We start from the raw sequence: 13,070 nt of genomic DNA, 5'->3' as shown, positions 1-13,070 counted from the left end.
CTATGGGTTTGCAAATCCCGTTAGACGATTGGAAGCTGTTTTAATTCACAACTGTCTCTCTGTTATATTGGCATGTTATTTGTTTATAAATGAGATCTCAACATGCTTATCACAAATCATTTAATGTTTTATAGCTGGAAAGTTGCTGTATTCAATTAAATATTTAGTGCACCATAGAAAAACCATAGCACATTAATGTCAGATGAGTAATTCACTTTGAATATCAAATACTATGAGCTCTCTTCTAGTGAGTTGATTAATGATACCCATCTGGAAATCTTGTCCATGCATAGATTAGACTGGCCTAGAACTTATGTATACCAGGCTGGCTGCAATCTTATGGATCATCTGTTTCTATCTCTCCAGTTCTGGATTACAGATATGAATCTCACTCTTTCTCATGGTATTTTGTTTACTTTTCTGTTTCTTGTACTTTACACATAATACTCTATTTATAATTTATCTCACATATACTTCCATAATTCACTAACCTGAATTTGGGTGGTTATTTCATGTCTGTTGTTGCTACTGATTTTCTTTCACACTCAAACATTTTTTCCTTTGTATGTAAATAATCTCTGGTGTTATGGTTTACTCATTTCTGTAAATTAATTATTTGATTTAGGTTGGCTGTGCTCCCTTCTGGAGAAGTTTTTTAGTGTGAGTAAGACCATATTTAGACAGTTTTAATCCTGCTAATTTTTAGACTTCTCTAGAATATTCCTTCGTGGAATAATCCCTTTTGGTAGTGCTGGTGTCCAGGCCTGATGAGGTGAAGAAACCTGGTTTGTTTTATTCTCTGCCATTTTCCCAAATTAGAATCCTCTTTCAATTCCCTGAAGTTGTGGGACACATGATTGTTAGTTTCTGTTGGGTTTGCCTTTACCCTGAGATTAATGCTTCAGTGATCCTAGGATTAAATTAATGTTCCCCCAAGATTTACACAGAGCTAATTTGGGTTTATTATTGCATTTCTGTTACAAGTTTATTCTGGAAGTTTGGGCCCTAATGTCTGAGGAACTGTTCATGTTTTCCTTATAAAAGTGGATTTGGAGATAGGAGACAATGAACAAAATTGGCTTCAATATACTTTGACATTTGTCTTCCTTTTCCTATCCATTGGTATCTTTCTAGGACATTTTTTCCTCTTTTCCTCGTGTATTCTTGTGATTTTCCCAGAGATAGGTTTCCTAAAATTTCTGCAAATTTATCTGCTTTAAATATTTGAATTTTATCCCAAACCTACTAGATCCGACAGTAGGTTCTGTTGGCAATGAGGAAGCCAATCACTTTCAGTGTTTTTTTATGCTTTCTTTGGCATTTTGCCTAATGACTGACACTTCTGTCTCTCTCTGTCTCTCTCTCTGTCTCTGTCTCTGTCTCTGTCTCTCTGTCTCTTTCTCTGTCTCTGTCTCTCTCTTTTCCTCTCTCTCTCTCTCACACACACACAGACAGACACATACACACACACACACACACACACACACACACACACACCACGCGTGCATTCACTTTTGTATTGTCTGTCTACTTTGCATGGGTTTGTCGATCCCAGCCTAGCTGCTCAGATTTTATAAACCGGGCCTTTGTACTGTGACTGAACTGCATCAGTTAGGCAGGGGAAGCAAGATGGAATCACAGACACAGGTCCTCATGTTCCTGCTGCTCTGGGTATCTGGTAAGAAATTTAGTTTTAATACATTTTCAAAGTTTCATCTTTGTAACAAGAAACTTGCAAAGTACATTATGACCTTATAAGGGCATTTAAATGAAAAAAATAGCAACGTATTATAATCTATTTTTGTCTACTTATGCCTATATTCACTGCCTATTCATTATTACAGGTACATCTTTGGACATTGAGGTGACCCAATCTCCATCCTCCCTGGGTGTTTCAGCAGGAGAGAATGTCACTATGAGCTGCAAATCTAGTCAGAGTCTTTTATGGATTAAAGACCAGAAGAACTACTTGGTCTGGTTCCAGCAGAAACCAGGGCAGCCTCCTAAACCACTGATCTACTATGCATCCACTAGAGCATCTGGGGTCCCTGAACGCTTCATAGGCAGTGGATCTGGGACAGATTTCACTCTTACCATCAGCAGTGTACAGGCTGAAGACCTGGCAGTTTATTACTGTCATCAGCATTATGATACTCCTCCACAGTGCTTCAGCCTCCTACAAAATCCTCCTTGAGGGTTTATACAGCTGTGTGTACCACATACATCCCTGGGCATGTGCACTTCCCCATTCTGTCTGAGACCTTGCATGCCTGACAAACTGACAAAAAAGATAACAGAGTCCAACAAAAATTACATGTGCAATGCCTCTTATGGCATTTGATATAAAAATTCTATGTACCAAAATGCAGGAAAAATACAATATAATTTTTCTATTCTTTCTGTAACAATTTCCCACAAACTATTTTGATTGAATATGACAGCTTTATCTTTCTATAGTTCTATAAATCTGGTATGGAATGTAAGACCCTATGGGCTGATGTGGTGCTGTTCATAAACTGTGTTTTGGATAGGAGTGCCTGAAAAAAATGTTTCTTGCTTTTTCTAGTCCCTAGGTTTTCTTGCTTCCTTAATGGTATTCATCTTTTCCTGAATTGTTTCCTATCCTGACTTTTTTGTATTCCTTTTATGTAATTATCTTTATATACATGTGCCTCCCTCCACCTCTCTCTCTCTCTGAGTGTGTGTGTGTGTGTGTGTGTACATGTAGATGAATATGTGTAATGCCATTTTGTGGAGGTCAGAAGACAACTGGGTGTTAAATCTGCTTTTGCCAAGAGGCTTCTCGAGTCTCAAGTCTGATATTATGCTTGGTGGCAAGTGCCTTTGTCATTTGTTTAGCGTTGCTGCTTCTTATAATTCATTGATATGTGATCATTTTGCACAATTTCATAACATAATATATTTCAAGTACAACATATATTTTGACCATATCCACTAAATTAACCCATTTCTATTTTGCTTTCCATTTCTTATAGTGAGACTATAATTGACCCACCAGCAACATGAATATTGATACAGAGGCTTTCTAATATTGTGAAGCTTAGGCCTTTGCTGGCCTCCCAGCTACTCTAACGTGGCTAGTCTTGGCACTAAATCTCTATAAATGACCAGCTCTGACTCTGTGCTTGCCTTTGGTTCATCTGTTCACCTCTGTGTTCATTGGCTGAGTCTACCACATGTCTCTTCTTCCAGTATCCCTCTCTTTTCATGGAAGTTCCAACCTCCATTTTCTGTCTGACTATTGGATTTTAGAACTTTGTTATAGCCAGTTAGATACAATTTTAGATTGCCTTAGGAAGGTGACGAAGAATGAAGATTTTCAAAATAGAAAACCAAGTAATGGGTCATAAAATTACAATGCAAGTGTCCTGCCAGCATTTATCTCTCTTTCCACACATAATTAACAATTAAACATGCAGAGACTAACCTTCTCATACTGTACCTGAACTTCTTCTTTTTTTTTCTTTTTTATTTAAGTGTAATTTGCTTTGTTTAATTAGAAAAAATACTCAAGCAATTTCTACAATCATTGGTCAGTTAAGAATGACTTGCAAGAACATGAGACAGTCAAACAAAAATACAGCTACAAACTATACGTCTCAAGCACTCTACTTGGCAATGTTAAAAAAAATTAAAGGAACAAAGGAGTTTTCAGAGTACTTTGCAGATACAGAATAAAACAAATGATGAAGTGCTTAAGCAAAAGGAAAACATATTAAAAGCACACTAATTTCCTTCTGCACACAGACTCCTGTTTGCTAACAGAGCATCTCAGAAAGCCTTCCCTGACCAGGCTCATCTGCAGAGCCTCCCTATTGGCCTCACGCTCCACAACTACTCCATAAGTACCTCTTCTCCCAGGAAAGCTTCCCATTCTTTTAGGACCTAGTGCGCATGTGTTCTTTTGTTTTTAAGCAAATTAGGAATGATCATGGATCCTTTCCCATTTTGGAACCAAAGGATTAATTTATTTTTGTCTATTTTTTAACAAATTTGGAGTAAAAACTGCTGGTCTTCCTGTCACTGTAAGGAGTGAGAACTCTGAGTGAGGACTGCTTCCTGCAGTCTCACTGCACAGCATGTGCTCTACAGCACATTCTCCCAAAAATAAGTAATGAATACTTCGGCCATTGTCAGAGGGGAGTGCCACAAATGTCTGTAACAGGCCTATGTCCTCCCTCAATGATTCCTGGAAGGGTGCCCAGTGATTTGCTCTTAGACATTAACAGTAGTACCCAGTCTGTTAAGCCTGAACAGACATCTCTCCTTAAAGGTGCTTCCTTAGCAATCCCTCTGCCAGCACTAGCAAGTTAAAATTTCCTTCAATATTATTTCTACCATAATATATACATTGACTTCCATGCCTCTAGAAAACATCTACAGTACATTTCATAATAGAAAAAATATATTACAAATCTGTTGAATTATTTCCAGGCAACACTCTTCTATCTCTTTGCAATAATTGTTCGATACAGTACTGACAAGTTACACATTTCTGTAAAAATTAAAAAAAAAAGTCTCATATGGCTTCTCGCTGCCAAGCAAGAAAGTGATTTTATTTTCATTTTCTTTTTTAACTTATTTTCAATAATCTTTGTTTACATTCAAAATGATTTTCCCTTTCCCGGTTTCCCCATCTGCATAAGTTCCCTAAGCCCTCTTCCCTCTGCCCATTCTCCTATCACCCCCCTCTTACTTCTCTGTCCTGGTATTCCCCTACAATGCTAGCAAAAGCATTTTCAGGACCAGGGACCTCTCTTTCCTACATCTTGGGAGTCATTTGATATGTGAATTGTGTCTTGGATATTCAGAGTTTCTGAGCTAATATCCACTTATCGGTGAGTGTATTCCAATTATGTTCTTTTGTGATTGGGTTACCTCATTTAGGATGATATTTTACAGATCCAACCATTTGGTTAAGAATTTCATGAATTCATTGTTTTTAATTGCTGAGTAGCATTCCATTGTGTAAATATACCACATTTTCTGAATCCATTCCTCCATTCAGGGACATCTGGGTTCTTTCCAGCTTCTGACTATTATAATTAGGGTTGCTATGAACATAGTGGAGCATGTGTCGTTATTGCATGCTGGGGAATCCTCCAGGTATATGCCCACAAGTGGTATTGCAGGATCCTCCAGAATTGTTATGTCCAGTTTTCTGAGGAACCGCCAGATTGATTTCCAGAATGCTTGTAGCAACTCACATTCCCACCAGCAGTAGAAGCATGTTCCTCTTTCTCCACATCCTCACCTATACCTACTGTCTCCTGAGTTTTTAGTCTTAGCCATTCTGACAGGTGTAAGGTGAAATCTCAGTGTTGTTTTGATTTCCATTTCCCTAATGACTAATGATGTTGAACATTTTTTAAGGTGCTTCTCAGCTATTTGAAGTTCTTCAGGTAACTTTTTTTTTGTTTAGCTCTGTACCCCATTTTTAATAGGATTATTTGACTCTCTGGAGTCTAACTTCTTGAGTTCTTTGTATATATTAGATATTAGCCCCCTAAAGGATGTAGGGTTGGTGAAGAGGTGAAGATCCTTTCCCAATTTGTTTGTTGCTGTTTTGTCTGCATGACAGTGTCCTTTGCCTTACAGAAACTTTGTAATTTTATGAGGTTCCATTTGTCGATTCTTGATTTTAGAGCATAAACTATTGGTGTTCGATTCAGGAACTTTTCCCCTGTGCCCATGTCCTCAAGGATCTTTCCCAGTTTTTTTTTTTTCTATTAGTTTCAGTGTGTTTGATTTTATGTGGAGGTCATTGATCCACTTGAAGTTAAGCTTAGAATAAGGAGATAAAACTGAATCAATTCGCATTCTTCTGCATGCTGACCTCCAGTTGAGCCAGGAACATTTGTTGAAAAGGCTATCTTTTTTTCCACTGGATGGTTTCAGCTCCTTTGTCAAAGATCAAGTGACCATATATGTGTGGGTACATGTCTGGGCCTTCAGTCCTATTCCATTGATCTACCTGCCTGTCATTGTACCAGTAACATGCAGTTTTTAACACTATTGCTCTGTAGTACTGCTTGAGTTCTGGGATACTGATTCCCCTGAAAGTTCCTTTGCTGTTGAGAATAGTTTTAGCCATCTTCGGTTTTTTGTTATTCCAGATAAATTTGAGAATTGCTCTTTCTAAGTCTATGAAGAACTGAGTTAGGATTTTGATGGGTATTGCATTGTATCTGTAGATTGCTTTTGTTAAGATTGCCATTTTTACTATATTAATCCTGCCAATCCACGAGCATGGAAGATTTTTCCATTTTTTGCGGACTTCTTCAATTTCCTTCTTCAGATATATGAAGTTCTTCTCATACGGATCTTTCACTTGCTTAGTTAGAATCACACCAAGATACTTTATATTGTTTGTGGCTATTGTGAAGGATGTCATTTTCCTAATTTCTTTCTCAGCCTCTTATCCTTTGTTTATAGGAAGGCTACTGATTTGCTTGAGTTAATTTTACAACCAGCCAATTTGCTGAAGTTTTTTATCACCTGTAGGAATTCTATGGTGGAGTTTTTTGGGTCACTTAAGTATACTATCTTATCATCTGCAAATAGTGATAGTTTGACTTCTTCCTTTCCAATTTATATCCCTTTGACCTCCAATTGCTCTATCTAGAACTCAAAGTACTATATGAAAAATATATGGAGAGGGGGGCAGCCTTGTCTAGTCCATGATTTTAGTGGGATTGCTTCAAGTTTCTCCTCCTTTTCATGTTGGCTACTGGTTTGCTGTATATTGTTTTTACTATGTTTAGGAATGGGCCTTGAATTCCTGTTCTTTCTAAGACTTTTAGCATGAAAGGATGCTGAATTTTTTCAAATGCTTTTTTATCATCTAATGAAATGACCATATGGTTTCTTTCTTTGAGTTTGGATATATAGTAGATCACATTGATGGATTTCCATATATTGAACTATCCCTTCATCCTTGGGATGAAGCCTACTTGATCATGGTGAATGATTGTTTTGATGTGTTCTTGGATTTGATTGTCAAGAATTTTATTGAATATTTTTGTGTTGATATTCATAAGGGATAGTTCTTCATTGTTGGATCTTTGTGTGGTTTTGGTATCAGTGTAATTGTGAACAATATCTAAATTAACAAAACAAGTTGGGTAGTGTTCCTTCTATTTCTATTTTGTGGAATTATTTGAGGAGTATTGATGTTAGGTCTTGTTTTAAGGTCTGATAGAATTCTATACTAAAATCATCTGGTTCTGTGCTTTCTTTTGGTTGGGAGACTTTCTATGAACTCTTTTATCTCTTTGGGGTTATGGGACTGTTTAGTTTAACTATTTGATCCTTATTTAATTTTGGTATTTGTTATCTGTCTAGGAAATTGTCCATTTACACCAGATTCTCCAGTTGTGTTGTGTATAGAAGTTTGTAATAAGATATGATGATTTTTTGAGTTTTCTGCATTTCTGTTGTCATATCTCCCTTTTCATTTCGAATTTTGTTAATTTGGATACTGTTTCTGTGCCCTTTGTTTAGTCTGTCTAAGGGTTTATCTACCTTGTTGATTTTCTCAAAGAACCAGCTCCTGGTTTTGTTGATTTTTTGTATGGTTCTCTTTGTTTCTACGTGATTGATTTCAGCCCTAAGTTTGATGATTTCCTGTCTTTAGAGTCAAATATTCTCTCTTTCTCTTTCTCTCTCTCAACACACACACACGCACACACACACACACACGCACACGCACACGCACACGCACACGCACACGCACACGCACACGCACACACACACACACACACACACATATATATATATATATATAACATTATTTGTCCAAAGCTTCGGTTAGTCTCACAGTGTCACTGTTTAGTTTCTGTTTTTCTGATCGGTCCATTGAGGAGTGTTGAGTGTTGAAGTTACCCACAATTATTAGGTTTATTCAAATGTAATAAAGTATCTTTTATGAATGAGAGTGACCTTGCATTTGGTACATAGATGTTCAGGATTGAGAGTTCTTTTTGGTGTATTTTTCCTTTGACCAACAAGAAGTGTCCCTCACTATCTCTTTTGACTTCTTATTGACTTCTATATTTTGACTCACATTCTTCTGAATTTCTTTTTTTATTCGATATATTTTTTATTTACATTTCAAATGATTTCCACTTTTCTAGCCCCCCACTCCCTGAAAGTCCCATAAGTCCCCTTCTCTCCCCCTGTCCTCCCACACACCCCTTCCCACTTCCCTGCTCTGGTTTTGCCCTATACTGCTTCACTGAGTCTTTCCAGTAGAAGGGGCCACTCCTCTCTTCTTCTTGTACCTCATTTGTTGTGTGGATTATGTTTTGGGTATTCCAGTTTTCTAGGTTAATATCCACTTAGTAGTGAGTGCATACCATGATTCATCTTTTAAGTCTGGGTTACCTCACTTAGTATGATGTTCTTCTTTAAATGATTTTTGTGTTTCTCTTGTAAGGGCTTCTAACTTTTGATCCATTTTTTCCTGTGTTTCTTTAAGAGATTTATTTATGTCCTTCTTGTATTTCTCTAATAACATCATGACCAGTGATTTTAAATCCAAATCTTGTTTCTGGTGTGTTGGGGTATCTCGGACTTGCTGTTGTTGGAGAACTGGGTTCAGATGCTGCCATATTGTCTTGATTTCTGTTGGTAAGGTTCCTATGTTTGCTTTTTGCCATCTGATTATCTCTTGTGTTAGTTTGATCTGTTGTCACTGGCTGGTGTTTGAACCTCTTGTGAGCCCGTAAGGCTATTTCTGCAACACTGGATGACTGGGTTTCCAACTGGCACTGATTGTTGATGAGCTACCCTCTTCTTTGATGTTGTTGGAGCCCAGGTATGTCATGCCCCAAGCAATCTTATACTTGGGTTGTCTCTGTGGACTGAATCTGGTGCTGCCCGTTTGCTCTGTCAGGAAGGAAAGATGGCAGCAGGCGTCCCACAGGGCACAGGACCCATGCCTGGCTGGCACACAGATGATCTTCTGCTCTTCCCAGGTCCTGGGCACAGGCAGTAGCCTGCATCTCGGTGGTCTGTGTCCCCTGAAGCTTTAGACTCTAGATATCTTAGTACCTGGCATCGCCTGTCCTGTCCTACTGGGAGCTAGGATGGTAGCTGCCAAATTCTCTGCAAGGCACAGGACATACCTGCCTCAATAAAGAATTTTAAGAAGCAGCAATAAAGAATTTTAAGAAACAGCAACATTTCACAAAGGACAAAGTCACTTGCCACCAAGCCTAGTGTCAGAGTTGAGACCCCAGAAGGCACTTAACAAAACCAGAATCAACTCCTAGCTGTCTTCTGACCTCCAGAAAAATGCACATATTCATCTCAGATGTTCACACACACACACACACACACACACACACACACAGAGAGAGAGAGAGAGAGAGAGAGAGAGAGAGAGAGAGAGAGAGAGAGAGATGCACACATGTACCAAAAGATAATTAAATAAAAGGAATACAGCTAAGAGATTCATAAGAGGAAAAGAAAAGTCAGAAAAAATGGATACCATTAATGTAGCAAGAAAACCCTCTAATGACAAGAAAAAACATCAAAAAAATATGCACTCTTAATCACACCATTTACCAACATTACCAATTCAGCCCATAGGGTCTTACAATATATACCAGCTTAATAGAACTATCAAAAGCTAAATCCTTCTTCTTCCATCAACATTGTTTGTGGCAACTTGTTACAGAAGGAAAATAAAAATAAATTTTTTTTCTGCATTTTGGTGTAAATTTTTTTTATATCAAAATATAGGAGGCATTCAACACATTATTTTTTACTGGGATCTGTAAACTTTTTCAATTTTTTAGACATGCCAACTCTCAGACAGATGGGTGAAGTGTGCATAGCCACGGTTGTATGTGGTGTACACAGATTTTGGAACCTTCAAGGAGGTTTTGTAGGAGGCAGAGTCACTGTAGAGGAGTATCATAATGCTGAAGACAGTAATAAGCTGCCAAGTCTTCAGCCTGCACACTACTGATGGTCAGAATGAAATCTGTCTTAGATCCACTGCCTGCGAAGCAATCAGGGACCCCAGATGCTCTAGTGGATGCATAGTAGATTAGTGGTTTAGGTCTCTGTCCTGGTTTCTGCTTAGTTCTTCTGGTCTTCACTCCATAAAAGACTCAGACTGGTCTTGCAATTCATAGAGACCTTCTCTTCTGCTGATACCATCAAGAAGGATGGAGACGGAATCATCACAATGTCCCCACAGGTACCTACAATAATAAGTAGACAGTGAAAGTTTATACATGCACAAACGTAGATTATTATACCAGGTGAAATTTATCATTTAAGTATTCTTATAATATAAGAATATCAGAATATTATTATGTAAGAAATATTACACATTGGAACATTTTGCAAATTTCTTATTACAAAGAAGAAACTTTGAAAAGATTTTACTACTTTAAATTTCTTAGCAGATATCCACAGCCGCAGAAATATGAATACAAAGGTCTGTGATTCCATCTTTCTCTTCCTGCCTGTCTGATACAGCTCAATCATAGTACAAAGGCCTTGTTTATAAACTATGAGCAGCTGTGCTAGGCTTGTGGAAACCATGGAAAGCAGACACAAAGTAAAAAACAAATGCCTGGGCAGTGTGTGTGTGTGAGTGCATGTTGTCAATAGACAGGCAAAATGCCATCAGAGACAGCATAACAAAGCACTGAAACTGATTGGCTTATTCATCAACAAAAGAAATCTACTGTGATATCTAATAGATTTGGGTTAAAATCCAAGACTTATTTAAATCAGGTCACATTTTTTAGAAAAAAAATTTAGAAGAGTTATCTCAGATTGAACATTGTAGAAAACATATTTGATAAGATATGCTGGGAAAATTGCAAAAATACAAGGAAAAAACAAAGTAAAGAAAATGTTCTGTAAAAGATAGTAATGGATAGGAAGGGAAAGAGGAAAGTAAAAAAAAGAAACTAAATTTTTTCAATGTCTCTCATTCCCAAATCAGTTCTTATAATGAGGATATGAACAGTGCCTCAGAAATTTGGGGCCCAACTTCCATGATAAACATGGGACAGAGTGGGAAGAAGAAGCCCAAATTACACTAGCTTAAGCCTAGGATCAGAGATGATTTCATCTCAAAGTAAAGGCAAACCCAACACAACTAACAGCCATGTTTCACACAACCTCAGGGAACTTAAAGAGGGTTCTACTTTGGGGAAATGGAGGAAAATAAAACAAACCAGGTTTCTTCACCTCATCATGCCTGGACACCAGTACTACCAGAAGGGATTATTCCACAAAGGCCTGTTCTAGAGAAGTTTAGAAATTAGCAGGATTAAAACTGACTAAATATGGACTTTCTCAACCTTCAAAAATTCTCCAGAAGGGACCACAGTCTCCCTAAATCAGCTAATGAATTTACAGAGACCAGTGGACCACAACACCAAAGATTGTTCACATCTAAAGGAAAAAGAGTGTTTGAGTGTAAAGGAAGATCAATAGCAATAACAGACTTGACATAAGCACTTGAATTCAGGTTAGTGAATTATCAGAGTGTTTATGAGTTGAACTATAAATTTAGTATTATGTGTAAAGTACATGAAACAGAAAATTAAACAAATATGATGACAAAGAGTGAGATATATCTGCATCCAAGAACTGGAGAGACAAAAGCAGGAGAAACATGAGATTATGGTCAGCCTGTTGTGCAGGACAAGCTCTAGGCCAGTCTAATCTGTGCATGCAGATAAGATTTGCATATGTATATCATTAATCTGATACAAGAAATTTCATGCTATTAGATATCCAAAATGAATTATTCATCTCATATTAATGTGCTAACATTAAGCCAGAATGATATTGAAATTAAATATGCACTTAATCAATATGTATTTCCCTTCTATTTTTTTGCATTAAATATTTCATTTTATGCAGCAATCTTTCAGTTATAAAATACTACGTGATTTGTGATAGCATTATACATTTCATTTATAAACTGCTAACATACCAACATAACAGAGATGGTTTGTGGATTAAGAATACTCCCAATCCCTGGTGTTGGAAGGCCTGGTAGTCCCTCAGGGCATCAGGACTTCAGTGAAACAGGTAATGCTGGCAATCTGCTGATGGCCTCTGAGACTGCAGCTGGAGCTCTTTGTCCTAAGTGGTATCAAGCTTCCAGGGATACAGGCAGAGCTGGTAGTCACTGATGGCTTCAGGCCTCTGGATGGCTAGGGTTGCAGCAGCCCTCCAGGGATGGAAGCAAAGCTGGTAGCATCCTCGAGCAAAACTTACTTTGAACACACATTAGTAAGACCCTTTAAGGGATACTTCTAATGACTGTGGAGGAGGTTTACAGAGGGAGATATTGTGTTTCCATGATGTATTGGTGGGGTCCTGTAGTGTTTTGGTAGGTATGAAACTGAGGTACATGTAGGTTGTGTTCAAGGTCACTGAATCCCTCTACTTACTGGTCAGGGGAGATGGCAGTTTTCTCAGTCCTGAATATTTGTTCTCCATTTTATTTCATCTAGTAACTCTGATAATTTAGTTTAAGGAAGCAAACAAAAATGATTCTAAAATGGTGTTCAGTTTTCTCAAGCCATGCAGATTCAGAACATGATAGATTGTGTGATCATAGCTGTAACAAGATGAGATTATGTTTTAGACAGGATCTCATGAAGCCCAGGCTGGCCTTGAACTCACTGTGTAGCCAAGGATGATCATGAGTTCTTGATCTCCTTTCTTCCATTTTTCAAATCTTAGGATTATAGGCATGAACCACAGCATCTGACAGAATCTTTCTTTCAAGAAAATATAATATCTCTATTAACTATTTTAGAGTGTTATATATACACATATAGAAATTGATCTTATTCACCTTTCTGCTCTTTTCTCTAACTCTGCCTAGATCCACCCCTCCTAAGCTCACACTACTGCTCATAAACTCATGAATGTATGGGGCCATCTACCAGAGTATGGTATACAACCAAGGGCTATACTATTTCGTCCCCCAGAAGCCATCAACTGTCAATAGCTCCTCCACTATGGGTAGTGTGTTTTAAGCACCCATCACTCCTATGTTG

General features: G+C 37.8%; 1 gene segment (V, D, J or C); it reads left to right on the top strand.

Annotated features, from left to right (window-relative positions):
* Positions 1-1,566: 1,566 nt before the first annotated feature.
* Positions 1,567-2,194, top strand: LOC127677990 (immunoglobulin kappa variable 4-1-like). The segment is given in 2 exon segments: positions 1,567-1,678; positions 1,845-2,194. Coding segments are annotated over 2 exon segments (399 nt in total).
* The last annotated feature ends 10,876 nt before the right edge of the window (positions 2,195-13,070 follow it).

Source organism: Apodemus sylvaticus, chromosome 2, assembly GCF_947179515.1.
Source record: "Apodemus sylvaticus chromosome 2, mApoSyl1.1, whole genome shotgun sequence".
Lineage (NCBI taxonomy): Eukaryota > Metazoa > Chordata > Mammalia > Rodentia > Muridae > Apodemus > Apodemus sylvaticus.
This window is presented reverse-complemented; position numbering and strand designations above follow the sequence as displayed.